This window comes from Manis javanica, chromosome 15 (assembly GCF_040802235.1).
Source record: "Manis javanica isolate MJ-LG chromosome 15, MJ_LKY, whole genome shotgun sequence".
Lineage (NCBI taxonomy): Eukaryota > Metazoa > Chordata > Mammalia > Pholidota > Manidae > Manis > Manis javanica.
Genome location: NC_133170.1, coordinates 66644068 through 66671333, shown reverse-complemented (window position 1 = coordinate 66671333; position 27266 = coordinate 66644068). Strand labels below are relative to the sequence as shown.

Here is a 27266-nt window from a genome sequence, read left to right as displayed (position 1 = left end):
TTGGGAGGAGGAGTTGGTGTAAGAGAAGGTGCATGCTTTACTGGAGCCATGTTTGTTGACAGAGAAGACACCAAGCTGAGGAAGGCAGGAAGAAATGAAGGGAGGGAAGGAAGAACAAACGGTAACACCAAGGACACGCTAAGATTTTCTGCAGAAATAACACCTTAAAGAGTGTTTGAGACAACAAATCAAATCCCAGACGATTCTCTGTTAATCCCAAGAGTACAGTAAAGGGGACCGGAGCTGGGGGAGGAAAAGGGGTTTTACCCTCCCATCTACGAGAGAGGGTTTTCAGTGTTCAGAAATAAGCCCCGGCTGTGAACACACTGGAGCCGACTTCCTGGCCGACGGCATTCCAAAAGTGGCAAGTGCAGCCAACTGGGAATTCCAACTGACTCCAGGCCTAGTGGCCTCCAAAAGCTCTTAAGGGTGTCTCCAAACCTGCTGCAGGGACAGGGAGATGGGTGCCAGGACTTCTGTGTAGCCCAGGCTAATCCCCTTAGTCCCTGTTAATAAGAGGCAGCAGTATGAGAAGGTTTCAAAGGTCCCTTCCATTTCCAACCCTCTGGGAGAGATGGAGGAATCTGGGGTAGGAGTAGGGGTGCCTGGGATGGGGGTGGGGTCCCCAATATCAGCCCATGAGCACCTTACTGAATACCTTTCCAGGCCTAAAGACAACAGTTATCCTCATAGTGGGTCAGGTGCTGTCCTGAGCACTTTCTACATATGAACCATAATTTTCACCACAGCCCAATTAAATTGTACTATTATTCTCTCCATTTTCAGCTGAGGAAACAGAGGCACAGAGAGGTGAGGTGACTGGCCAAGATTACACAGCCTGTGAATGGTAAGGTTGAGACCAGGCTATCTAGCGCCAAAGTCCCTGCTCCTGGGAGGACTGAGATTAATTACAGGGCTGGGGCACTGTCAGGCTCTCAGTGGGATCCTGGAAATGCTGCCTAATGCTCAGTTTCCTTTCTGACCCCAGGGCACAGCACCTATGAGGACAAACCATCTAACCTTGTAAACACTAGTGCTCTTAACCATCCTTCAGGTTAAGATTGCATACACAGCCTTGAAAGCAAGAAGGACCTCAAAGTACACAATAGGTGATGGCCTGCCAGGGAGGTTCAGAGAGGCCAACGGTATTTCCTGAGGCCACACAGCAAGCCAGAGCTGGCTCAGGCACCCTGATTCTCCAAAGAAAGGCGTTTGTTGTTTCCTCTCATTCTCAGTCGGAAGGGTCTGACAGGAGCATCCCCGGGCTGAGGTTGGGGCAGGAAACCACACAGCTCCCACTTCCTTTTCTCCAGACACCTCATCTGGACGCCCAGCCCAGTGGGGAGGCCCTGATTCATGAGCCCAGAGGGATTCTTGTTCACAGGGCAGAGGTTTAGCCTTAAAGCTGCCCCAAATCATCTTCCCCCAATTCAAATAGGGTGGGGAAGAGGTACTAGCATCAGCTCCACTGGGGTTGGACTCTCTCTCTCAGCACTAACTTAGGACAAATCCTACCTCCCCTCCCACCCCCCAACTCTGGCCCTCAGTTTCTACGTCTGTAAAATGAAGGTAGTAATTCCTACCTCACAGAGTTCTGTGGTGATTAAAGCTAAAATCAAGGTGAAAGCACCTCAGGTCAATAAGCGAGGGAACTCCGAGAAGCAATATGCAAATAGGAACCCAGAGATGGCAGATCACTAAGCTCAGTGGCTGGAGTCACATCCCCTTTGCTCTGGGGGAGTTCTAGGGTAAGGCCTAGAGTGGCTTCTTGGGTAACACTGAAGGGCAGGGGGCTGGAAAAGAATGAGATTAAACACTTTAGATAATATCCCATTTAATTCTTGTAAAGTGGGTCCTATTACTATTACCACATGATGTATGAGGAAACAAAAGCACAGAGAGATTAAGTAACTTACCCAAGGTCACACAGCTATTGAATGGTAACGGTGGGATTTGAATCAGACCTGACTCCAAAGAACTGCCCTTAATTTCCGTGGTATGTGCCAAAAAAGGGCAAAAGAGGGTCAGGGCCTCCTTGCCCCCCTCTCATTCAAGTCGGGTCTCCTTTCGTCTAATCCCTGTACATACGTATGTGTGTTCCTACAGCTAGCTGCCCGGTGCTGAAGAGCCCTTAGCTCCCAGCGGTCCCACTGCCCACAGGGGCAGACTGAGGCCACTGCCCACCTTCTGGTGTTTGCGCTCCTTCTCGATGCGGTCCATCCTCTCCAGGCGCAGACGGTCCAGCTCGAGGCGCAGCTCGTCTAGCTCGGGAGCGACGTGGTGGCGGCTGACCAGCACCTCTAGGATCTCCAGGACGCGCACGACCTTGGGCATAAGGCGCGCGATGGCCTCGCAACCGTGCTGGTCTATGACCCGCTCGAACTCGTGGCCCACGAGCGACGCGATGTCGTACACGTCCATGACGGTCAGCTCCGCCACGTTCTTCTCCAGCGCCGACTCGGTCGCGGGCGAAGACCCACTGTCCTCCTCCATGGCCCCCCGCCCGGCCTTTCCCGCACCCTGCAAACTAGTGCAACTCCCAAACTTGCCGCTGTCGAGGGCAGCGCCGGGCAGGGCCCACCTCGCACCGTCGCCGGCCCGCGTTCAGCTGGCCCACCGGCGAGGGCGCACCGGGCGAGCGGCCGGCGTCGGCATGCGCGGAGGCGGCGGGCCGCTGCTGGAGGTCGGGGCGCCGGGCGCGGGTCTGGGCGCCCGGTCTGCCCGGAGCCTGCTCCCGATGGGAAGAGGAGGAGGTGGTGGCGAGGAAGGCGCGCGTGCGCAGGCCCGCGGCGCCTCCCAAGTTGGAATCCGAGTTGGGCGCGATGGAGGCGCGGGGCCGGCCTGGAGAGGGGGCCCCGCTGCCCTCGGAAACAGTCCGTACCCGCAGGTCGCCCCCACGGCCGGAGCCTGGGAAGGAAGGGCGGCCGCGACTCCTCCGGGAAACTTTGGAGGCGGCGAGGCCCGGTGACTCCCCCCCACCCCCCCGGGATGCCGCGCGCCCCGCCCCGATCCCGGCCTGGCGAGGGGCGCGCCCGGCTTCCGCCGCCCGAGGGCGCCTTGGGGTCCCCGCAGGCGCTACGCTCCGACCTTCCGCTTTGGCGGCCCCTGGCCGCTCTCCACCCGCTGGCGTCTCGCCTGCCCACCCGCCGGAGACCCCAGCGCGGCCCGACGCGCTGCCCAAGCTCCGGCCCGGTGCTGGCTCCTCCTCTCCCTGTCGCGCCGGGAGGGGTCGAGACTAGCCTGGAGGAGAGGGGCGGAGACGCCGGGGACGCTTGTCTCTCCGGACGAGTAGCAGCGTTGCGGGGCGGCCCCTGCGGTGGAGAGAACTGGAGGAGTCACGAGGTGGGCTCCGGGATGGGGCCCATACTGGGGAGAAAGGAGGGAACCCCAGCCCGCAGATCCAGTCACAGGCGTAGCTGGCGGCGCCGGGCCCTGCGCTCGGGTGGAGGTGACCAGCATCGAGGCAGAAGGCCGAGGGGGCCTCTGTCCCCGAAGCCGCCCCACCCGACGAACCAGGTCCATTAGCGGCTCCTGAAACATAAACACTACTTCACAGAGGAGGCGAGGCCCGGGCCTGAGTCTCAGCACCACGAGTTTCCTTGTCCCAAGCATCCTGTCCTTTTGACCTGGCTAAATGTACTAGTCCATCAGATTCCGGTCGCGTACCCCTCGCCCACCCACACCAGCCTTGCCTGAACCCACCATCCCCCTACCCTTACCACCCTCCAACGCATAGGTGAAGGACCCTCCTCTGCATTCGCACGTCCGTCTTCTCCCTTAAAGCTGCTCTTACTTAGCATACGAGTTTTAACGATGTGGTTACAAATGTGCCTCCCCCATTAGACTGCGATCAGCTTGAAGGAATGAAAAAACCTTAACGCCCTTGTAGCCGTAAAGCTCACACCAACCTGGCACATACTGATTAAAACTTAAAAAAAAAGGTTAAAATGTGTTGAACATCTGTTTTATATTTGATATATATCGCTTACTATATGCTATGCATTCTAAGTGCTTTAAAGTATTTCATTTAATCCTTACTCCATTGGTTCTCAAAGTGTGGCCGGAGGAGCACTGGGGTTCCCCAATATGCAAAGGGTCTCTGTGAGGTTCCCCCTCTTGCCAGCTATGTATCAGTGTGACGCCAGGTGTTCTTCCTATGCTTGACATAAAACAGCGTATCACAACAGATTGAACAGGCAGGAGCAGATTATTTGAGGATCCAGCTTTCTTATAATGGTGAACTAGACATTAAGGAGTTTGCAAAAATATAAAACAAATGGCACTTCTAAGTACTTCGTTTTAGAGCATAGAGTTACTTTTCATTAAAAATATTCATGTTAAAATGTAATACATTTGCAATGGAATATTATTCAGCCATAAAAAGAAAAGAAATCCTGCCATTTGCAACAACGTGGATGGATCTAGAGGATATTATGCTCAGTGAAATAAACCAGGTGGAGAAAAAGAAATACCATATGATTTCACTTATTTGTGGAATGTAAAAACAAAGCAAAACAGAAGGAACAAAACAGCATTAGACTCATAGAGACGGAGAAGGGACTAGTGGTTACCAAGGGGGAGGGGAGTAGGCAGCGGGAGAGGGGGAGGGGTCTGTTTAACCACTGTGATGTACGTTTGATAATAAAAATTTTTAACTTTTAAAAAAATGTAATGCATCTGTTTTTTAATCATTTAAAAAACACCTCAGTTTACCTTTGATATCATCAAGTTCAACAACCTAGTTTTACAGCTCAGAGAGAGGAAGGGACTTGTTAAAAAATCATACACGTACAAAAACCTGATTGAGAATATAAATTTCCTATTAATATTAATGTAATCGCTTGGGCTGAGAGTTTGAGAGTCCCTTAAAATTCCTCAGAAATAACAGTATGTTTATATATACAAGAGGGAACTTAAAAAAAAACACCTTAGTTTAAATTTCTAGTTACAGTAGATATCCACAGATATAACCCACCCAACAAAATCTCTTTAGGTCCTCAATAGTTTTTAAGAGTGGTCTCGGAAAAGGGTTTCTGAGACCAAAAAGTTTGAGAACTGCTGCCTAACAACATCTAAGAACTATTGTTATCTCTGTTTTACAGTTGGGAAAACTGAGGCACAGAGAGGGCAAATAACTTGCCCAAGGCCAGGCAACTTGGTAAATGCTACAACCAGGATCCGATTTGTGCACAGCAACCCAATGAGGTGCACACATGTCTATCCCCATCCTAAATCAAGAACAGTGAGGACCAGGGAGGGGCATTAGCTTCCTGTAGCTTCAGTAACAAATTGCTAGACACTTGGTGACTTCAAACAATGGAAATTTATTCTCCAACTGCTCTGGAGGCCAGATCTCTGAGATCAAGGGGTCAGTAGGGTAGTGCTCCCTTGAAGGCTCCACGGGAGGTTCCTTCCTGTCTTTTCAGCTCTGGTGTACTTAGCTAGTGGCTACATCCCTCCGGTGTCTGCTTCTGTCTTCATGTGAACTTCTCTTCAGGGATCTCAAGATCCCTAACTTAATCCCATCTGCAAAGACCCTTTTTTCAAATCAGGTCATGTTCACAGGTTCCAAGGATTAGGATGTGGAAATATCTTTTGGATGTTTGGGTGGGATGGCACCATTTGACCCACCAGGGGAGGTTAAGTAACTTGCTTAGGGTCCCCCACAGCTGGGAGGGAGGGAGCACCAGTTGGGTGCCTTGTGAATGAAGGTATAAATTCTGAGTGCCCAGCTTAGGAGACTCTCAGTACATCTCTGCTGCCCAGAGGGCAAAGCTGTCCCAAGAAAGTGGCTGTGGGGCCAAGTTCATATCTGATGCAGTAGATGATGTTATATGACCTCTGACAAATCATTGCAGTTTTCTTTGTCTCAGCTTTTTCAGCTGTAAAATGGGAATAATCTCAATTATACCTCCCTCCAGGACTTTTGTGGGGATTAAATGGGTAAGATGTTTAGAACAGAGGCTGGTACATAGGAAGAGGTACATTAATGTTCACTATTGCTATTATTGTCGTTACTATTACATTTGTGGTTTTGGTTATCACTGAAGCATTCTATTCAGAACATGACATCTTGGGATCAACAATGATGCCTGGCATGAGGGGCTATTAGAGGAATTAGGATTTAGGATTTAGGGCCACCAAATCCCATCAGTTCTACCTCTAAAATATCTATTTCTTCCTCTTTTCTCTACCTCTCTGCTGCTACCCTAGCCTCACTTACTATTATTTCCCCTCCAAAAGGCTACAGTAAGCTTCTAACTGGTTTATCTGCTTCATCTCTTCTTCCTTCTAATCTATTTTCTACATAGCAGCGAGTAATCTTCATAAGCACACATATTTTATCATGCCACGTGTCAATTAACAATGAAATTGTAAAGTTACAATAAAATTCCCAAGTTACAATAAAATCCAAAGTTCTTACTATGTATGACGAATGTGAACTTTCATAGCCTAACCTGTGTGTACCTACCTCTTCATCCTCATCTCACACTGAAGCTTCTAACTCCCCCAGCACCAGCCACATGGGTCTTCTTTAGGTCTTCTGGGTACCATGGTGTTTCTATTCCAAACTCAGATCCCTGGTGAGAGCATCCAATTCGGTGAGCTTGTCTTATAGCCTATACCCGTGATTGGGGAAAGCAAGGGTTTAACTTTTTCAGCTTCCCTAGAAGGACTAGAACTCTGCTTTCGCCAAGTGTTACACAGGAATGAACTGCCCAAACTTGGAAAGGGAGTTCAGATGCTGAATAGAAAACAATGCATGACTTGTTAAGAAGGGCATGCAAATGTGGGCCAGAGTTAAACTGCTGGGAAACACTAGAAAGGGTTTTAAAGGTCACCCCACTCAGAGGCCTCTTTATCCACCAGTTCCACTGGTAGCACTCAACCTCCCCTTGCAACAAGGTAGAACAACTATTCAAAGACTATGGGCCTGTTGGACTATTTGTGAGTAAAATTATATAATGTGAATTGTTTGAAAATAACCCTCTGGGAGGGTAGGATGATTGGGAATACAGATGAAAGGAGGAGCAGCTGTTTGGTTAATTATTGTTGAAGTGGGCTCTGGGTACCTGGAGGCTCATTATGCCATTCTTCCTCCTTTTGTAATACTAGCCAATTTTCATAATAAAGATTTTTGTTTTTAAATACACACTGTGGGCAAAGTATAAGCTTGCCTGGGCTCATCCCAAGTCTTGCTTCAGTGATGGGTGAAACGAGAGTGATTTGATGCCACCAATAGGACTGGAAGATCTGGAGAGGGGATGGAGGGTGAGTGAGTGCCGGACCACCCACAGTTAGGATTAGGAGAGAGAGCTGCAGGCAGATGGGAGATGTTTCCTCATTCTGCGAGCCGAGCCGCTAGCCAGCTGGGCTGGACACGTGGCAGAGAGAAGCAGTGATTGTGTGGGAGAAGTCATGCTTCCTGGAAAATCAAGCCGCATGGGCCTGAGAAACCACCCTAGGGCTTCAGAGGCAACTGTGGGTTACTTGAATGTAGCTCCCTGGGCTGTTGCCAGACACTACGCAATGGACAGAAGGTCTGTGTCCTCCCAAATTCATAGGCTGGATTCCTATCCTCTGAGGAGGTGGTGTTAGGGGTAGGACCTCTGGGAGGTGAGGAGGTCATGAGGGCAGAGCCCCTGTGAATGGGATTAGTGCCCTTATACGAGACCCCACAGAGCTCTCCCTCCCCCTTCCACCTTACGGGGACCCAGCTAGAAGACCATTATCCATGACCCAGGCAGAGGGCTCTCACTCGACATCAAACCTGCCAGTGCCTTGATCTTGGACTTCCAGCCTCCAGAATTGAGAGAAATAAATTCCTGCTGTTTATGGACTCGGTCCAAGGTATTTTTGTTAGAGCCACCCTTTGTGAAGCTAAGAGACTCTATTATGAGCACCCCCGTTTTTCCGGAGTCTGAGTAGTCCCCTGCCCACCTCTGATTTACTTGCCTTGTCTCAGGGCTGACAGCCTGAAATGGCCTCACACCCTCTCCTCTATGCAGCCACTCTCCTGACTTCCTGTGGTTGCTGTCCTGGCTTTTCATTCCTCCTCCTCTTTCTCCTTCTTAGACAGACTTGAGATGGTCATAGACATTTTTGATGTCATCACTGACATCTTTAAATACCAGAAATATCACATGAGACTCACAGCCTGTTCTGCATTGATTCTATTTGACAGTCACCCTCTCTCCAAAGGCATCATATGGAAGATTTGATCAGACTCCCAAAACACAGCTCAGAAAAGAGGAAGATGAGACCTTAGCAACCTTAAAGTGCATTGGGCACACTCTGAATTTCAATGTCTGTTTCTACCTGAAGAGAGAGTATCTGTAAAATGCCAGTCTGTGAAGGTTTTCTATCAGGTTACATTAATCTGGAAGCACTTCTCTGCTTCTAGGATCTTATCCACTTAAATAGTTGGCCTCTTAATCAAAGAAAATGTGTAAGGAAGAATATTCAGAAAGTACAAAATCACCCATTGCCTTCGTATGAGTTCCCTAAAAACAAAGCTTGAGGCAAAGTTTATGAGCTAATGCTCTGTTGGAGGGGACAGTGGAAGGCGAGCAGGAGTCAGGGCAAAAGAGAAGGCAGAGAAGAAGGGGCAGCAAGTGCAAGGGGAATATTAACACAAAGGTGGTCCAGCATCACAAGACTACTCAGCTGGTTGCTGGGTCTCAAGGATGTATCTGGGGAGGATGTGCGAAGCCATGGAGTCTCAGAATTACCCATCAGGAATCTCAGAACTGCCCATCAGCATGGCGAGGGGTGTTGGGAGGGGGAGAAGGATGGAGGTGAGAGAGGGTAGCAATGTGCCTGCTTCTTCCTGTTTCCCATTACTCCTTCACCTGGGGCCTTAACCTCCTCCCATTTCTAAGTGGACCCCTTCTAGTTGGTTGCAGCCTTTGGCCCTGTGGTCTTCTGAGACTGTCAGAATAGTTAGCAGCTGGGGTCTGTGGCACCTCTCAGAGCTTTGCAACTCCCAAGTGAGATGAACTTGGGATCTGCTGTACCAATAATCCAACCTTTTACAAATGGATGTATTTAATGGGATTCCTTCCATCCTATTTCCATTCCCAGGTAACTACTGTTGACAGAAGCATGACATAGATATTAGTATGCAATTGGCATTTTTCACTTAATAATACCCTACTATCATGTTTCCAGCTCAACATATATAGACCTACCTCGATATCGTTTTTTACTAGATAACACTTGCCTCATTCTTTTAAATCACCGTAGAGTTTACTAATTTATGGATGTACTATGACTTACCTGATCATTTCTCCGTTGATACACATTCACGCTATTTCCCAGTTTAGGCTGTTGGGACATCAGCATTGATTATTGGTTCTTCAACTTTATGAGAAGTGAGTGGCTAAAACATGTCATATCCTCATGTGCCCAGCAACTCCAGTCCCGCCTATAAATTAGGCAGTAAGGAGGAAGGCTGCAGCGCACCACCGGGGCCAGCAGAGCCCCACCCTGGTCCGTGTGTTCTATGTGCTGGTGGTTCCACCCTGCAGCCACGCAGCTTTCTGGAATGCAACTTTTTCCATGCCATTTTCTCACTTAAATCCTTTTCATGATTTTCCATTGTTCTTTGGGCGCTGTGGGGGAGGATCTAGCCCTTATTTTTATACATTTCAACTCCATTAGCACTTTTCCAGTTTTCAAGCTTGCTAAGGTCAGAACCCTGATACAAAGCCTGTGACCCAGTAATTCTACTCCCAGGTTTACGACCAACAGAAAAAAGAATATCCATAGCAGTTTTACTCAAAATCACCCCAAACAGGAAATGAGCTGAATCAACTTTTTAAGGGTCTGGCTTCTTTCCCTCCATATAATTATTTTAAGATTCATTTCAAATTGCTGTGTGTATATATAAGTCAAGTATAAAAATCAAACGAATATTCATATTTTACCTGATTGTTTATAGTTCATAATGCGTGATCAAAACCAAAAGTTTCTGTGATGACTGCCCTTGCACTGTTCACCGTGTAAGAACTTATTCACTATGTAAGAATTTGTTCACCATGTAAGAACTTGTTCGTTATGCTTCAGAAGATTGGAGGTTGTTGAGAACTAGATTGGGGTTGATTAATGATTGTGCATTGAGTCCCCTATACAGAATTTTATTGTTGTTAACAACCATTTGATCAATAAATATGAGAAATGCCCTCTCAAAAACAAAAAAAGAAAATAAACATCTGACGTAAAAAAAAAATTGTTGTGTGTATAAATAGCTCATTCTTTTTTATCATTGGGTAACGTCCCCCTGGATAGATATACCATGATTTGTTTATCCATTCACCTTTTGTTGAACATTTGGGTCATTTCTAGTTTTTGCTTCATGCAAGTACTTTGAACATTTATGTTCATGTCTTTGTATGGACATGTGCATTTCATTCTTTCGGGTAAATGCCTAGAAGTGCAATGCCCAGGATGTACAGTAAGTTTAACTTTTGGAGAAACTGCCAAACTTTTCCTAAGTGGTTGTGCCATTACATTCCCACCAGTGAAGGAGAATGGGCTTGGCCCTTTGTAATTTGACCTGGGTAAATTTTACTAATGTCCGTGGGTGACTCGGCAGCTCACCCAAGTTTGAGAACTACTGGCTTAGAGGGTGACAGTACTGTGGGGCTTTTCCTTCAAGAGGCGACACTGGAGCAGAGCGGGGCATATAGTGAGGGAGTGAGCCATGAGGAGACCTGGGCGGAGGTGGTTCCATGCAGAGGGAACGGGAAGTGCAGAGCCCAGGAATCAGGAGCTGGTGTGGAGGGCTAGCAAGAGCATCTGTGGGTTTGAATAGGGCTAAGAGAGAATGTGTGGGAAGAGACGGCCAGAGAGGAGAGGAGGGGGGGTCCAGAGAAGGTAAGCTGTATGGACTTGATTCTGAATGAGCTTGGGAGCCACTGCAGAACTTTTGAGCAGAAGCATGATGAGATTTCATAGCTGAGGAAACCAAGTCTCAGAGAGGTAAATTAACTTGCCACAGGTCACACTGTAAGCTTCTGGGCTGAGGTTCAACCCAGGTCTGTCATGGCCCAAGAGCACACAGTTGGCCTCTGTGCTCTTTGAGCTGCCTTTGGTACCAAAGAGCTATACAAAAGTGGGTGTTAGAAGCAGTCATGTCCTCCAGCCAACGACCACCAGAACACACTGGTACTTAGGTCAGCTGGGCTTACTATTGCAGGAGGGAGAACATACTCCCAGGAACCATGGGGTGATTCAGTAAGACGATGCTGGGGTGTTAGGAAGAGTAAGATGACAGAATTTGGGCTTTGACTGGGCTATTCTGGGGGAGATTAGGGATCTTGGAGTTTGCTCTAGAGTGGGTGTTGTCAGGAGGCAGGGATAATTCTAGGACTGGGGCTCTGAATAGGTCATGTCCACATGGAGGGCAGACGAGAGCAAGGCTGAGGCCGCAACTGGTAAAGAAGCAGCCATTACTCATGCTAGTCAAGAGCAGGAGATGTTTTTGGTACTTTGTGGCCTGGCCCACATTTCAGTTTTGTCTTGTGTCAGTCAGAGTGTCCCTGTCGGACGGCGATGTTTTGTGAAACTGTCACGTCAACGGGAGAACACCAAGGACAGCTGCTAGTACCAGGCCAGCTTCTGGATGTCAGGTGCTGCGCTTCTCTTTTTCAAAGCCACGACAGCTGTTTGGTATTCACAGTGGAAATACAGTCTAGGAAAAACAAACCAGCTTTGGCACGTTACTGAATCTCAGAGACACAGCCCTCTCCTGACTGACCTTTCTGCTGTCTTACTCTGAGGTGCTGACCTGGCTGTTTCTGGGCTACACTCTGATGGTTAAAGTTAATACCTCTTCTCTGTTTGCTTATTTTAAACAGCTTTATTGAGATATTATTGTTCAGATGTCATAAAATCCACACATTTAAAGGATACAATTCAGTGGTTTTTAGTATATTCACAGATATGTGCAATCACCCCCACCATCTAGTTCCAGAATATTTTCATCTCTCCGAAAGGAAATCCCAGTAGCAGTTACTCCCCATTTTGCCCATACCTCCCACCACAGCCCGAGGTAACCCTTAATCTCCTATCTCTGTGGCATTGCCTATTTTGGACATTTCATATACAGGGAATCACACAGTACGTGGCCTTTTGTGTCTGGTTTCACTTAGCACAATGTTCTTAAGATTCATCCATGTTGGAGCATATGTCAGGGTTCATTCCTTTGTATGGCTGATTCATATTCCACTGTATGGATGGACAACCTTTTGGGACTTTCTTGTTTCCACCTTCCCTGTTGTGTTGCCTGTGGTAGAACAGTACTTTCCTGTGAAAACTCAGATCACTTTGTGGGAAGCTTTAAGTCCTCACAGAACTCCTTGTTTCTGGGAGATGAACCAAGCTCCAGAAGAGCGTGGGAGGGAAAAGGTAAAAAGGATTTGTCCAGTCAGGAAGCTTACAGCCACTGAGTTCCTTTTGTGTGCCAGGTGGGGCTCTAGGAACCAAAGATAAATTAGGATAGACATGCCTGCCCTCAAGGAGCTCATAGTCCAGCCAGTACAGAGGGTACAGGTGCTGTTTTGCTCACCCAGATCCACCTTTTCTGATCTTCCTCAGGCACCCCTCATCCTGCCCCACTCCCTCGTTCCAACGAAGGAGAAACCGAGGCTTGAGTAATCAGCTCTGTCAACCTGGGGGCGACAGTGTTTGGTCAGGGATGGGCCTGACCTGACAGTCTGCTGAGATTCCACGACACTTGCCCTGGCCCTCTTGAAAAAGGTGATTTTTTTTGGTGAGCAGACTAAAAAAAAAATCAGTATTCAGTTTGGGACCAGGGTACTCCCTCACCCTGTAGAAATGGGGCCATCTGATAAAGCTGATATTAAAACCTTTCTCTTTTTAATGCTTCAGTTTCACCTTCATTTCTGGATTCTCTTTTTCTTTTCACTTAATCACCCAAATCTTTCCTTAAGTATTATTCTTCCCTCTTCACAAATATCCTCACTGGTGGATCCTATCATCAAAAATGGGCCCTCTGTTTTCCTGTAACATTTTCCATTTGGATTATCCCGTCAGTCTGTGATTAATTGTGCCCTGGCATTGTTCCAGGATGGGGGCACACAGAACCTATCCCAAGGTCTGGGTCATGCAACTCAGCCTTCACATTCAGTGACAGCCTCACATTTAGACTCTTCATTTCCATAGACGCTAATTTTGCGTTTGGTTTGCAGTTCAGGACAGGAGTTTGTATCAGAAAATAGAACCCAGTCTGTGTCTTTCCAACAGGAAGATTTTAATGTAGAAAGTGGTTAAACAGATGCATTAGTTACCTCTTGCTGTGCAACAAGTTACCCAAATACTTATAGTGGCCTAAAGCAACAATAATCATTATCTTTCATAGTTTCTGCAGATCTGGAATTTGGGAGCAGTTAGGCTGCACAGTTTTGATACAGGGACTCTCATGAGGCTGCAGTCAAGATATTGGCTGGGGCTGTGTCATCTGAAGGCTTACCTGGGGCTGGAGGAGCTACTTCTAAGATGGCATCCTCACATGGGTGGTGGCTGGAGGCCTTAGTTTCTCTCTACAGGGGCCTATCCCAGAGCTGCTCGTGTGTCCTCATGACGATAGCAAGAGTTCCCCAGAGGAAGTGAGTCAGAAGAACAAGGTAGGTGTAATCATACCTTCTATGACCTAGCTTACGAAGTCAACACACTGTTACATCTGCCACATTCTCTTAGAAGAGAGTCACTAAGTTAATTCTGCCTCCCAGTCCATGGAAGGGGACTTAGGCTCCACCTTTTGAGGGAGGAGGGTCAAATAATTTGTGGATATATTTTGAAAGGGTCACAACAGGCAATGATAGAGCTGAGAAGCCAAACAAGGGATGGCGAGACAACTACAGATTAACAGCAGCAGAAAGACGCCAACCCACTTAGGACTGGAGGGATGACCAGCCCAGGAACCAGGACCGCCCAGTGGAAACTGGAACCTCAGAGGAACTGGAGCCTTGAAGAAGTAGTCGCTGATGGAGGTGCTGCCCAAAGCAGAGAGGAAGACAAATGCTCTGGCTTCTTCCTGCCTTCACCCTCTAATCTCTTGTGAGGGCCTGCAACCTGCTGAACCTACAAGAAAGTAGAGTGCAAGGGAGCTTGGGAAACGTAGTTCTTTGTGATGTAGAGGCATGTGGAGAAGGCTTGATGGGTCTGAGATCAAATGGGCAAAGGCTTAGCATGGAGCCCCCTAAAATGGCTGATCTGGTTAATGGGTGATATTGTGGTTAATTTGTCTTGAATTCTGATTACTTTATATGTTAATATTGTTCATGTTAATAAAGTACATTTAAAACTCAAAATGAAAAAAAACAAATAATGAAAGATAATTCTCCAATCTTCATTTTTCTTCCCTAACTTTAAAAAGACCTCTGGTGGGATGAGAAGGGAAGTGGAATGTTAATACTCAAAGAGCAGAGAGCTGATCTAGCCTTTCTGTGGAAACAGCCTTTGTTATTCTAAAACTTGCCAGCATTTGAGAACTGACTAATGCAACTGATAGAAACCCCTCACAAATTCTCATCTGGCGTCCTTGTCCCTGCCTCCACAAGCTTCTGATTTCAAGCAGAAATCATTAATTTTGTCCTCTCTAAGTATATACCCAGGAAAACTGAAAACATATGTCCATACAAAAATGTGTGTGTGAATGCTCACAGCAGCATTCTTCATAACAGCCAAAAAGTGGAAACAACCCAAATGTCCATCCATCAACTAATGGATAAACAAAATGTGGCCCATCCACACAATGCAATATTACTCAGCAATAAAAAGGAATGGAGCACATTATGTTAGGTGAAAGAAAATGGTCATAAAAGGTTACATATTGTATGATTCCATTCCAAATTTACAGAGACAGAAAGTAAATTAGTGGTAGCCAGGAGCTGGGGGGAATAGGAAATGGGAAGTGACAGCTAATGGGTACAAGGTTTCTTTCTGGGATGATGAAATGTTTTGGAATTAGTAGTGATGGCTGAACAACTCTGCAAATATGTGAAAAACCACTGAATTGTACACGTTAAAAGGATGAATTCTGTGGTATGTGAATTATATCTCAATAACACTGGAAGGAACGAAGGACCCACTTTTTGTTGCACCTTGCTGACCACTGATCACCACCTGGCGGGCTCTAGGCCAGACGCCAGGTGAGAGGTTCATCCATTATCCATCAACTATTTATTGCGTACTCACTAGGTGCCAACTGTTTGTCCTGTTGGATGTAGTCAAGTGCACCATGGCACATGAGCTCATGCCAGTCTGCTGAAGACCATAAAAGTGGACATTTACTGTGGGTAACCTGGAAAGTCCGGAGAGCCTGTGGTTGTTTGATTTGTCTTCAGATCTTGAAATAATGTTTAAAGACAATTGCTGAGTAATTATGACAGTGTGCTAAAAAGAAAAACCTGTCCAAAGAAGGAACAATACCAAGTAGTTGATAGTGATTATTTTACAGTACTGTGTTTAGAGTTACTTTGTCTCTTTTCCAGTTTTTAGACAGCAGTTAATTACTTTTATAACATAAAAATAATACATCTGAAGATCACTTCTGGCTGCATCTTTGGTTTGGCCACAGCTGTGTTTTCAAAAATTGGAGGTCAGTTAGTTTAGACACAGCATCTATGCTGCAATTTGCCAGTGTCCTCCCTACTCCCTATTGCCTGAAGCTGGTGCTGTCTGTTATATCAACTGTCGATTCCTGAAGACATTTAAATTCGGGTTCCCTGGTTTATGTAATAAATCCCCCACAATACACAATTAATTGTCGTTCCCTGAGATGCTAAATGATCACATTTTAAATCCCTGATAAGTAGAGTTAGAATATTTAATCAGTTTAAAAATGAAAGTTAACATTTAATTTCTAGATTAAAAACAATTGTTCTTGGCATACTGCTACAGAGTTGGGTTGCTTGGGAAGGTAAAAAGGCTGTATCCGTCAGTTTTATTCAGTTTAATAGAAAACCTCTGTAGGTTTTATAATCAGAAAGAGATTATAAAGGCATACGAATGGGCTGGAGAGGCTGGACAAACAGGGTCTAGGCTGAGCCTCCATCCAGTGATGGCTCCCAGAGTACTACTACTGTAATGACCTGCCAGGAGAAGTGGGGCCTTCGCCACAGTGTGGAAGGTGGGGAGTCAGGAGACCATTAGTAGAATTCTTGAGTTCAGTAACACACTGTCAGCCTGGAAGTTTCCATCACTAGCTGCACCTGTCTTGACACCTGAAGCAGAAAACTGGGATATTGGTCCACTACTGCCCCCTATTGCCTGATGGTCTTTGAAAAAATGAACCCTCAAACTTGCACAGCATGTTCACATACACGGTGTTATTTGATCCTTCTGATAACTTTAAGATAAGCTAGGCATGTAGTGTCATCCCCTTTCTACAGATAAGGAAATGGAAGCTTAGAGGGGTGATGGAACATAATTAGGGTCACACAGCTGTGTGCAAAACTGGAGTAACAACCCAGGTATCCTCATCCCCAGGCCAGTTCAAGTTCATTGCAATCAACTAGTATGTCAGGAGTAAGGTCATTTGTGGTCCTATGGTAAGGCCTACGAGCACAGCATACATATGCCAAGGCTGGTATCTCATGAGTGACACAAAATGGGAAATAACTATAACTTGGTAGGCACAAATCAGCATTGTAAACAAAGGGGAAGGGGCTAGTATTTGGCATCAGGATGTCTAGGAACATTTCAGAGGAGAGAAGAGGTGACATTTGTATTGGTTTTTGAGAGATGAGTAGGAGTAAGACAGGAGTCAAAGGGTGGAAAAAATTGTCCTAGCAGCTAGCAAGAGCTAAAGATTTTGGTGTGGCTGCAAGGTTTTGGGTAACTGAGAGAATTAAAATTTTGGAGGACTTGGACAAGGTAATTTTTTTTTTCAGTTTCAGTATTATATACATACGGTAAAACAAAGAGCATTAGTTTTAAGTATATATCTTCTTGATTTAAAAATATATATAAACACTCATGTACTCATAATTTAGATAAAGATATAAAACACTTTCAGCATCCCAAGAGGTTCCCTTGCGCCGTTTCCCAGTCTATACCCACCTCCATCCTTCCCTCGGCGGTTTTTGCAGGATGAGGGAGACCAACATAAAATCTCAAAACCCTTGACTTCAGCTCCCAGCTCCCATTCCTTCCACTCCTACTGTGGCCTCCAAATCTTTTGCCACCTTTTTGGATACTTCTAAGAGGGCACTGCACCGAGCGGGGTAGGTTCCCGATACTTTGTTTTCTTGCGCGGTCGTTCAGTAATTTAGGTTGCACACGAATGGGGAATGGAGGTGGCGACGATGATTTTTGGACTTGTGGAGCCACCGTCCAGGCTCGGGCTGCGCAGAACTGCTTTGACCCTCGGCGGCTGCCGTGTGTCAGTTACGTGGCGGCTGCCAGCACCCGCCAATCCTCGGTGCCCGCATCAGCCCCTTCGGGTGGCGCAGACGGAAGAGGCGGAGCTGAAGCGGCGGCGGCTGAGGAGGCAGCGGTGGCGGCAGCGGCTGCTGCTCCGGAGGCCGCAGTCCCGGTCCTGGCTTCGGCTCCAGCTCCACTATGGTGACGCTCGCTGAGCTGCTGGTGCTCCTGGCCGCCCTCCTGGCCACGGCCTCTGGCTACTTCGTCAGCATCGACGCGCATGCCGAGGAGTGCTTCTTTGAGCGGGTCACCTCGGGCACCAAGATGGGCCTGATCTTCGAGGTGGCCGAGGGCGGCTTCCTGGACATCGACGTGGAGGTGCGGGCGCGCTGCCCGCGGCTGAGGCGGGGTCACGCGGCCTTTCGGGGGTTGGCGGCGCCCGGGACCTCCCGGGGCGCGGGGAAAGGAAGCCGCTGTCCGAGTTCTAGGAGGGGCCAGGGCCGACGCCGAGCCCGCCGCGGCGACCCCCAACGGCCCTTTTTCCCGGGGCCGCTCGGAATCCGTGTCCCGGGATTTTCTCGGGTTACGGAGTGGTTGCTTAGTTGCTCTGGGTTCTCAACTTGAAAGACCGGGTTCCCTTGGAACCTGTCGCCGAGCTTTGCTCCGACCAGGCGCCGCGTGTCAGCTCCGGGCCCAGAAGGCGCCTCGGTTAGCTGGTGGCAGGTCCTATCGGGACAACAGCTGCATTTTTTCAAGTTACGGATTAATGTTGGAATGTGACATGGAAACTTCTGAAAAAGTAAAGTGAAAGCTATTTAGGAATGCTAGGTACACGTTCGCTTTGTTTTTCTTTATTTTTCATAGGAACAGTGTTTCACACAAAACTCCAGATACCTCGTTTAGGTAGGAGACTAGGAGAAAGGTGGAGTTGGGTCGTGCAATTTTAGAGTAATGATTGCAGCGAAATACCGGGAGAAGACGAAGTTATTTTAAGAAACCAGCAGTCCCCAAATTTTATTTTATATCTTTTTTAAACCAAAAGAATGATTCCCATTTTTTTTAGGACATTACATGTCATTAATATTTAAGTTCACTATTAGCATGATTAATTGGGTTTGAGTATTTTCCATTTGACAGTGAACAGAGTTGGGCACAAATTATACAGTACAAGTGAAGTCCAAAAATAAGGGGATACTGGAAGGAGTGATTATTAGAATTAAGATTTTACAACTCAACTATTTAAGTCTCCAAATTTTACAGGTGGCAGGGCTTTATAAGTGGAACTGACTTCACCTAGGCCTGACAGCTGGTTGGTGGTAGAGTGCGATGATAATATGAGTCTCCCAATTTCCAGTCTAGTCCTTTTTCTTAAGCCTTCCAACATCTCAGAAACAGCAGATCTGTCACTGGTTGGCAGTAATCAATCAGGGAAACCTAGAAATACAGCTTGCTCAAAATTCCTAGTTTTAAAAGTTTTTTTCTTGTTTCCACATTAGCAGTTACATGTTTCCAAGCGAGTTGGTGGTATTAGACCACTTGGAAACCATGTGTAAGGTGTGGTTTCTGTTTCTCGGGTTTAAGTTGGACAAATAGGGCGGGTGTAGTCAGAGCTGAAAGGTAGTTTAGAGAGCCAACTAACTAGTCCACCCTTGTTTCGACAGTGGGAGAACTGCAGCCCAGAGAGGGTATTGCCCCCGAAGGCGAACTAAGTGAAAATGGCATTTTCTTAGCGAATATTCTACATCCAATAGAAACCACTTACAAAGCTTATGGTTATAAATCTTTTGTGGTATCTAATGCATGTCTCTTCTGCCTCCAGATTACAGGGCCTGATAATAAAGGAATTTATAAAGGAGATCGAGAGTCCAGTGGGAAGTACACATTTGCTGCTCATATGGATGGAACATACAAATTTTGTTTTAGCAATAGGATGTCCACCATGACTCCAAAGATCGTGATGTTTACCATTGATATTGGGGAGGCCCCAAAAGGACAAGACATGGAAACGGAAGGTGAGACGAACATTCGGAAGATTTATATCGCATTCCAGGAGTTAAAATATTATTTCTATACGTATTTATTCATCAATGGCGTATTTATTTTGATTTCTTATTCTAGTTTCATTCACTGTGTTTAAAACCAAAACCTTTGTGAAATATACTTTTTGTCTAAATCTAATTAACAGAAAGAAGTTTCTGAAAATTCATGTGTATATATTAGTTGTTTACAGTTGCCCCTTCTGGCAACTTAGTCACTTTATGCTTTTTATAAACATGTATGTGACATGTTTTAGGTTGGTGGTTCTGTTGATTTGCTAGTCCTGGTATGTACATCATTATTTGCTCATTTATATATGACTAGTTTCACCTAAGTGTGTGTGTGTGTGTGTGTGTGTTATGCTTTTCTTTAGGTGGTGGAGATTCCTGGGATGGTATGTGGATTGTTTTGTGAGAACATCCTGTCTTTTTTGCATATTTTTGTTTGCTTCTAATTTCTGCTTTCCTTCTCTCTAACTTCAGTTTGTTAGCATGAGAGTGTTTTTTTTTCTTGTAATTAAAACCCTACAACTAATTAAGAGCTTTAGAGTGATTGTTTTGTGGTTTTTATTTGGTTGACAGGAGATAAGAGTTAGTCCATTTAAAATCAGTAGCACTGGAAATGCAGTGATTGACATTTCAGTAGTAGCATCATACTTTGTTTCTTTTAAATGGAAAGATTCAATTATAACTGGACAAGTAAAAGTCTTAATTAAGCATAGCCAACAGCAAATGCTGCTATTGACTTTGTAGGAAGTGTTTTGGAGGCCTTTTTACCCTTATTAAAGTTTTCTACTTTGAAACTTACAGGATATGAAATGCAGTTCTAGGAGGCATGTCTAGATGGTGACAAAAGCTCTCTCAGCTATATGTTGCAGTTAGATTAATTTTTATCCCTCAGCTGACCAACAGTGAATCCTGAATTGATTATTCTGGATAAATTGCTTACTAGGAACCACCACGTTTGAATTTTTTTCCCCTTGCCACAGTGCACTTCAAGATTTTTGGAAATGAGCAGTTCAACATGTTTTGTAGTTTTAACATGATAACATTTGTCTTAGATGTTGAGCAATTAGTAGAGTACTTACAAAGATGATGACGTATATGTTAGGTTTTGAAATCTATAGATTTTAGAGAATCACACTATTTAGTTCCTGTGCTCCCTTTCCAGGGACATTTACAGTGTAAGGTGTGGCTAACTCTCAAAAGTTTTGAAGGACTTTGTGTTTGGAAATTAGTCCTTTCCGAATAGTTAAAAAATGTTGGCTGATGTTATGTGACTATTGAATTATTAAATAATCCTGTAACACAACCTAAAATTCTTGCTTTTGCTTGTCAATGCCAGTGAATGGCAGCTGTCAAATCAAGCCATCCTTTAAAGCATTGGTCCTCAGGAAAGGATGACCTTTGCCCCCATCCTCCCTGCCCCCCAATATTTGACAGTACCTGGAGACATTTTTAATTCTCTGGACTGGATGGGAGATCGTATAGTGTATTGGGTAGCACCCCCCAAGAAAGAATTACCAGTCCAAAATGCCAACAGTATTGCTCCCGAGAAACCCTGCTCTAAAGGTTCCATGAGTGAATGGGGCTTCCAAAGTGAAGCTAGTGAGGGGTGTTTTGAGATTCCAGCCCAACTACCCTAAAATGGTAGGGGCCCTTGGCTTCTCTTGAGACGTTTATCTATGGCAATTTGGAATTGCAGATGAGGCCCAGTCTTGAGCAGTGATGAGGAGACCCCATTCAATGGGAATTTCCCCTTGTGGTACATTTTTTTCCCTACCTCTTTGTTCCTTGTCATAAATATGATACTACCTAGAAGCATACACTTTGTCCTCAGAACACTTAGCTCACCTTGTATTCATTTTTGGCTAAAAAGAATACCTAGTTTTAAACCTTGTGCAGCTGATATGTTACCTTTTCACTTTAAATGCCTGCTATTCCTCACTATAGTGAAATTGCTCTGACTGTCCTAAAATGTTTGATTGGTGTGGATTTTCCCAAGAAGGTTTTCATGTTTTTCTCTGCTCAACTTCTTAGAGATTTAAAAGTCTGTTTTAATACTGCTCTTAAATTAATACTAGGATTATATGATTTTTAAGAGATTGTATTTTAGCTTAAACTACTGTAACCTATAGATTATTAGGGTGTTAGAGAGTTTTTCGGTTTGTTTTATATTTCATGCTCTCTTTTCTTCCCCCTTAAAAAAAGACTTTTTTTTTCCTCTCTGGTTACCTGTCAGTGTAATGAACTTTAGCAGCAGTTCATTCCTTAGGTTTGTTTTCCTTTAGTTAGTAAACTTATGTTTCCTACCCAGAAAGAGGTTTCCCTACTGGAAATGGATGTTAAAAAAAATGCTTTAAGTATTAAATTATCATCAGTGGTCCAAAATGATATCTGAGCCATTTCTAAATATAGCTTCTTTTGTATGTCTTCTCTGAGGGTTATTTTGAGGAATAGTGCTTTATAAGTAATGCTCAAAAGGAGACTGCCAGATATGTGCTGATCTCTTTACAAATTGTTCTGTAGCTCACCAGAACAAGCTAGAAGAAATGATTAATGAGCTAGCAGTGGCGATGACAGCTGTAAAACATGAACAAGAGTACATGGAAGTTCGGGAGAGAATACACAGAGCAAGTAAGTTAATGCTTTAACTTTGCAACAATGTCTGGTGGCCAAAATATGCTGAAGGTGTATTACCCAACAGCTCGTTTATAGCTTCTTCATTTGGAAATTTTGGAAGCGTATTCATACCAAAGCATTGACTTAAAAAAGCACCTACGCATAGATATTTTTTGAGTATACATGTTTGTAGAGCTTTGAACTAGTCTACTTTTTTGGCACAGTCATTCTAAACTAAAAAATACTATTAAGATTCAGCATGAGTTTTTAAGAGTTTTTTTAAATGTATGGTCAGCTACGGAATGAACAAATAGTTTTCTTAAAACAGAAAGGAAAAACATTGTAAAATATACATTGGTTTTTAACAATTAAAAACTTTTGTGCCAGTGCATTAATATTATATGCTGAGATTCAGCTGTGTTTCTAAGATGAAAGATTTTGCACTAACACAAATATAGGCCGTCACCAGGTGAAGATCAGTTTGGAAGTTTGTTCTGGGAATTGGGAATGTATTTGCGGAAACAGTGATGAATCCTATGTCAGGTTGCAAAAGCCTATTTAACCCATGATATAGCCTTAAGTATTATGCTTTTGCATTTAAAATTAAGAGGTGCCATATTGACACACAGGCCAGATACCATATTTTAGACCATATAACCCATCCAGGTCCACCCTCATGGTTCAGTGTCTTTCATCCTCCAAGTAGTTCTTGAGGATGACCTCATGGGAGCAAGTCCATCTGTAAATGCAAAGTGCTTTATGTCAGGAGTCTTTGTTTTGAGGTTGAAATAGCAAGTAGAGAGAAGAATGACTCAGATAAGCACAGGTTGAATTTCTTCAAGATGTCATTTGTGTTCTTCCCACCCTCTTACATCTATTCTTGCCACTTATGGAGACAAGCTTTCAGGACCTAGACCACATGCATTGCCTCTCCTTGGGACAAAAATGAGCAAACATAGTAGACTGGAGAAGCACCTGTTCTTGCTTTTTAGGGGGGATTGGGGCATGATGGGGACTGGGGACTAAGGCTTGTATAGACACTCCTGACTCTTCCATCATGATTCCTACTTTATGCCTCCACTATCACTCTCCTCACCCTTTGGTATCTCTAACTTCTCTTCCCTATCTGGCAGGGACCTATTTGTTGGTTACCTTGCCCCCAGGTGGGGACCAGCCCATTCTAGGATGAGTAGGGCACTGAACAAAGTCTGAAGGCCAAGAGCTTCTACTGCTTTGCAGTTTAACTAGTCCAGACCAAATGGCTCTAAAAGGTGCAGGAGGTTCTTGGAAACACAGAGCACCGCCTTCCGGGCTGTGGGGGCGTCCAACTTTATTCTTCTACTTTCAATGTGAGCAGAGATAAGCTTGTGTTTGTTTCACACACACACAGTTTTAGGCATTCAGTTTAATTTTGCAAATCAAATAGTTCCCCCGGTGTTTGTTTTTGTACATCTTCCTGCAGCACTCCTCAGATGAACAAAATGAGACCTTTTATTACTGCTGTGTTGTAATAATACTGTATTGGTTCTAGATCCAGCTAATATGTGAATGGCATGAGGATACTTGTCTTATGTACACATGCTTACCTGGGTGGCTACTTTCCTATGATTCTGTACTTTAGTATGTTCTATTGCAGTGTAAAAATGCATTTTTTAAATAAGTGAAGGAGACACAAATACTTCTTTTTATATGGTTTCTTAATATTTTGAAGTGTTTATTCAGCTGTTCCCCTTCAAGACACAATCTTGAAATGCATTATTCATGTGTTAGAAATTAGTTACTTAGTTTTCAGCAGAAGTAAACCTCATGCCGTGGAATTAGTACTGAAATTTCAGTGTTGGTGATTTTCAGAGTTCTAGTTAACGTTCTTGGTCATGTGACTATTCTTACTCTGGAAAAGAGTCCTTTTTTTTTTGAGTACTGTGAGTTATCCTTTTGGAAATATGTTAATTGCATTTCACTTCTTTTTGAATGATTATCAGTCCAGTAGCTATTATAATTCTAGTTAATCTTTACAAATGATATCTGTGTATATGTATATGTATTTCTAAAAATATGGCATTCACTTACTCACCTGATTAATATCGTTAACTATATTGCTAATTATAATTGCTTTTAATATTGGCCATTTGCAGAAAAATCAGAAACTACCTAGCAGTTTTTAAAAGTTAAGGCTATAGAATTTGATGGATAAACTTGAAAGAACATGACATAAGTTGATGTAAGTTGAGCAGAATACATTAATATAGAATGGTTATGACTGTTGAGGATCAACTCCTTAGCTTGAGTGGAATAAATCGTGAGGCTAGTTCAAGTTTGGTAGTAACTTGCAGCATTGGTCCATGAAACTGAGAAATCTCCCCCATTTAGAACAAATGCCAAGCACATGGTAGATGTACTCAATAGTCAATAAATATTTGTTGAGTAAATATTTAAAGCAAAAGACTCATACATTTTTATGTAGTAGGTGGTGCTTTTTGGGTTATTCTGTGATCTTAAAATAATCCCTTAGTTTTTTGTAATTCAGTTTTCTGATTAGGCAAAAAGGGTTGTAATGTAGGGACATTTCAGTGTGAGGGAGAAAAAAGGTTGAAGTTTGACCTTGGGCAAGTTATTTTTTCTGTTTTCGGTACAGAAGCAGACTGGGCTTGACTATACCCTGTGAGTCTTTAAGGTCCCATTTAAATCTAAAATTATCTACTTCTGAGTATGTTGAGTTGCTTGGGGACAAAAGACAAAAAAGTATTTAGAGTACTATGAATGGTATGCAGAATAATTACACAGAGTAAAGGCTAGGGGATACTTCATGATGCCTATGCATTTTTTTTTTTGGTTGTTAAATTTTGTTTTTTTGTTTGTCCTCACAGTCAACGACAACACAAACAGCAGAGTGGTCCTTTGGTCCTTCTTTGAAGCTCTTGTTTTAGTTGCCATGACATTGGGACAGATCTACTACCTGAAGAGATTTTTTGAAGTCCGGAGGGTTGTTTAAAAAGCCTTTTCCTGATGATCTCAAACTCCTAATTCACTGTTTACCAAACATCTTGTTCATAATGTCATTAGTTTCTACATTTTTATTTTCTGAACTGTACCTTCACAGCTTATGTTTCTTTGTGATTAATAGACATTGGGGAAAAACACCTTTTTAGGAAAGTTATAGTGAAAATTTGACATTTGATTGGCATAATTTGTTAATACGAATTCTTTCTCCATTATACAGGTCCTTGCAAAATTCAAACACTGTAAATGAAATATAGGCATATAGTCCTTACAATATCTTCTTTTGTTTTCATAATATGCAGTTTGTTCAGGACAGTACTTTACTAGAATGACTGCATTCTTTCGATCTCTTATCCTTCAGTTCAAGTCACTAAAGATTCATTTTGTTGAGTCTGTATGAGAAACAACTATCTAAATCTTGACATTTTCTACCCTGCCTAATGGTGTAGCTCTGACTTTGGAGTGTGCTGTCAGGTTGGTACTTTTATACTTGTCTATCTTGTTTTTGCTTTAAAGATAAGACTTAACCTGACAACATTTTTCTCCCTAAATTTTTATTTTGAACCTTAGGATTTAATCACCTCCACTTATATTGATAACACAAGCAGCTAATAACCTTTCTTTGGTTTCTGCCTAATCTTGTAAGAAGTCTTTATTAAAGCCAATTCTCTGGGTGTTTCAGTGAACAGTAGTTTTTTTCTTTTTATGCTGGCATATCCACTTTTTCCATTCTTCGGACATAGGATGTATGCGTTTATATAATTGTAAGAATCTGGATTCTGATGCCAAAGGGTTAAAGCCTCTTGGATTTCATTGCAGTGATATACAGCCACTATTTTATTTCTGATCAGTGGCATTTTGGCCATTGTTTAATTAGGGTACTGAACATCACTGTCAGTACTAGGGTTTTGTTTTTCTTGGGTCTTTTTTGGCACATGTGAATTTTGTTTTGTATAAAATGAAATGACTTTCTTTTGGTCTCTGATGATGGGTTTAAAATTAAAGGAGCATCTGGTTTTACTGTGGGGATGATCCAGGATTATGTTGGAACTGATGTATATTAGTTACTTGTATATTCTTTTTGGATCTTTGCAAAGGGAAAGCTACAAGTGACAAGTTTTATATAATTAATTTAAATTTGTTACAGGTTTTCATGTTCAGGATAAACAATTTTTCAACCTTGGGTAAAAATACTTGCAACAGTTGAAGGTGACTGTGTTTTACCTTAGGACAACTGTTGCATGTCAGCTTTGTGTGTGTGTGTGTGAGAAAAACTCCTCAAAATTGAATTAAAAGATGTAAATTTCAAATTGGTTGTGTATCTTATCTGCCCCAGGTTCAGTAAATAAACAGTTCTTTTTAAAAACAGTCTTAGCATTGTTTTACATATTAATGATTAACTCACATTTGTTAAATACCAACTTTCTACTCATATTTGAAATGAGACATTGTCCATGTTTTCTGAGGACTTGACACCTGTTATGAATGGTTTCACTTTTTATGTCCATTAACTGGATGATAGTGGATGGGAGCACAGTGTTGTGTTTTCCCTTTGGGATTTCTTGATGGGTCAGTGCTTCCATCTGAAGTAGTTCTGCTGTTTGGAAATAAAAAGATGAATTATTTTCAGTTAACCAAACTGGTTTGTGGTTATGGGAATTAAGTTTAGGAGGGATTAAATGATTTCCCAAGCCCCCAGACGAGTGATTGGTGGAACCAGAAGCTAGATCTCTACCTTTAGAAACTTCTCTTCCTCTGTTACACTAAGGGCCTGCTTGTAAGAAGCTTTGATTTATTGAGCAGTGTGTAATGTTCTAACACTATGCCAAGTGTTTATGTGGTCTGGCTCATTTATTCCTCAAAACTGTTAATGTTGGGTACCATTCATTTTGGAAATAGGAAACAGGCTTGGAAAACACCCCAAGATAGAAAACTAGTAGTAGAGCCTTAAATAGAAACACAGGTATGCTCTTTCCCTCTCCCTGCCCTTGCTTTCAAAACTGCCTGTGCAAGTACCATTTTATATAACAGTTGTCAAATATATTTTTGAGATGTGATTATATTGCAGTGAAAATGTTGAGGCATTTGTCTTTCACTTCATCAGTTTGAGCTAACTAGTCTTCTATCCCTGAAATGAGTGTGCTACCAGTTGTAGCCACTGGGTTGGAGAAAATAGAAGTCGCCACTCTCACGGGATTTACCTTTTAGTGGGAGGCA

The 27266-nt window shown here is 43.8% G+C and overlaps 2 protein-coding genes and 1 long non-coding RNA gene across 7 annotated transcripts in view; 1 reads left to right on the top strand and 2 right to left on the bottom strand.

Moving 5' to 3' along the window:
- RILPL1 (Rab interacting lysosomal protein like 1) overlaps positions 1 to 2496 on the bottom strand; it is a 35089-nt gene extending 32593 nt beyond the window's left edge. For all 4 annotated transcript variants that reach the window (XM_037014151.2, XM_017667778.3, XM_017667780.3 and 1 more), the window contains exon 1: positions 2185 to 2496. In XM_037014151.2, coding sequence (XP_036870046.2) covers positions 2185 to 2493 — 309 coding nt within the window. In that variant the 5' untranslated portion in view covers positions 2494 to 2496. The remainder of the gene's footprint in view (positions 1 to 2184) is intronic.
- Positions 2497 to 13255: 10759 nt separating this feature from the next.
- LOC140846573 (uncharacterized) lies at positions 13256 to 17363 on the bottom strand. Its single transcript, XR_012125810.1, has 2 exons — positions 17089 to 17363; positions 13256 to 14106 (listed from the first exon to the last, which is right to left on the bottom strand). It is a non-coding gene; the product is annotated as an uncharacterized lncRNA (long non-coding RNA).
- Positions 17364 to 17470: 107 nt separating this feature from the next.
- On the top strand, positions 17471 to 26417 carry TMED2 (transmembrane p24 trafficking protein 2). 2 transcript variants are annotated; one of them, XM_037014571.2, is made up of 5 exons: positions 17471 to 17769; positions 19211 to 19403; positions 19802 to 19822; positions 21957 to 22064; positions 24917 to 26417. In XM_037014571.2, exons 1-5 carry the CDS (start codon positions 17590 to 17592, stop codon positions 25039 to 25041), a joined length of 627 nt encoding a protein of 208 aa, XP_036870466.1. In that variant the 5' UTR covers positions 17471 to 17589; the 3' UTR covers positions 25042 to 26417. The 2 variants fall into 2 exon arrangements, with proteins under 2 accessions (XP_036870466.1, XP_036870468.1); XM_037014573.2 differs by lacking the exon at positions 19802 to 19822 and having other exon boundaries at positions 17474 to 17769.
- The last annotated feature ends 849 nt before the right edge of the window (positions 26418 to 27266 follow it).

What these genes read in the sequence shown, in the direction of transcription:
- TMED2 (XM_037014571.2), top strand. Translation starts at nt 17,590, where the DNA reads ATGGTGACGCTCGCTGAGCTGCTGGTGCTCCTGGCCGCCCTCCTGGCC. An exon ending in ACAAGACATGGAAACGGAAG is followed by an intron (nt 19,404 to 19,801) that starts GTGAGACGAACA and finishes GCTTTTCTTTAG; the next exon opens with GTGGTGGAGATTCCTGGGAT. An exon ending in GGAGAGAATACACAGAGCAA is followed by an intron (nt 22,065 to 24,916) that starts GTAAGTTAATGC and finishes TTGTCCTCACAG; the next exon opens with TCAACGACAACACAAACAGC.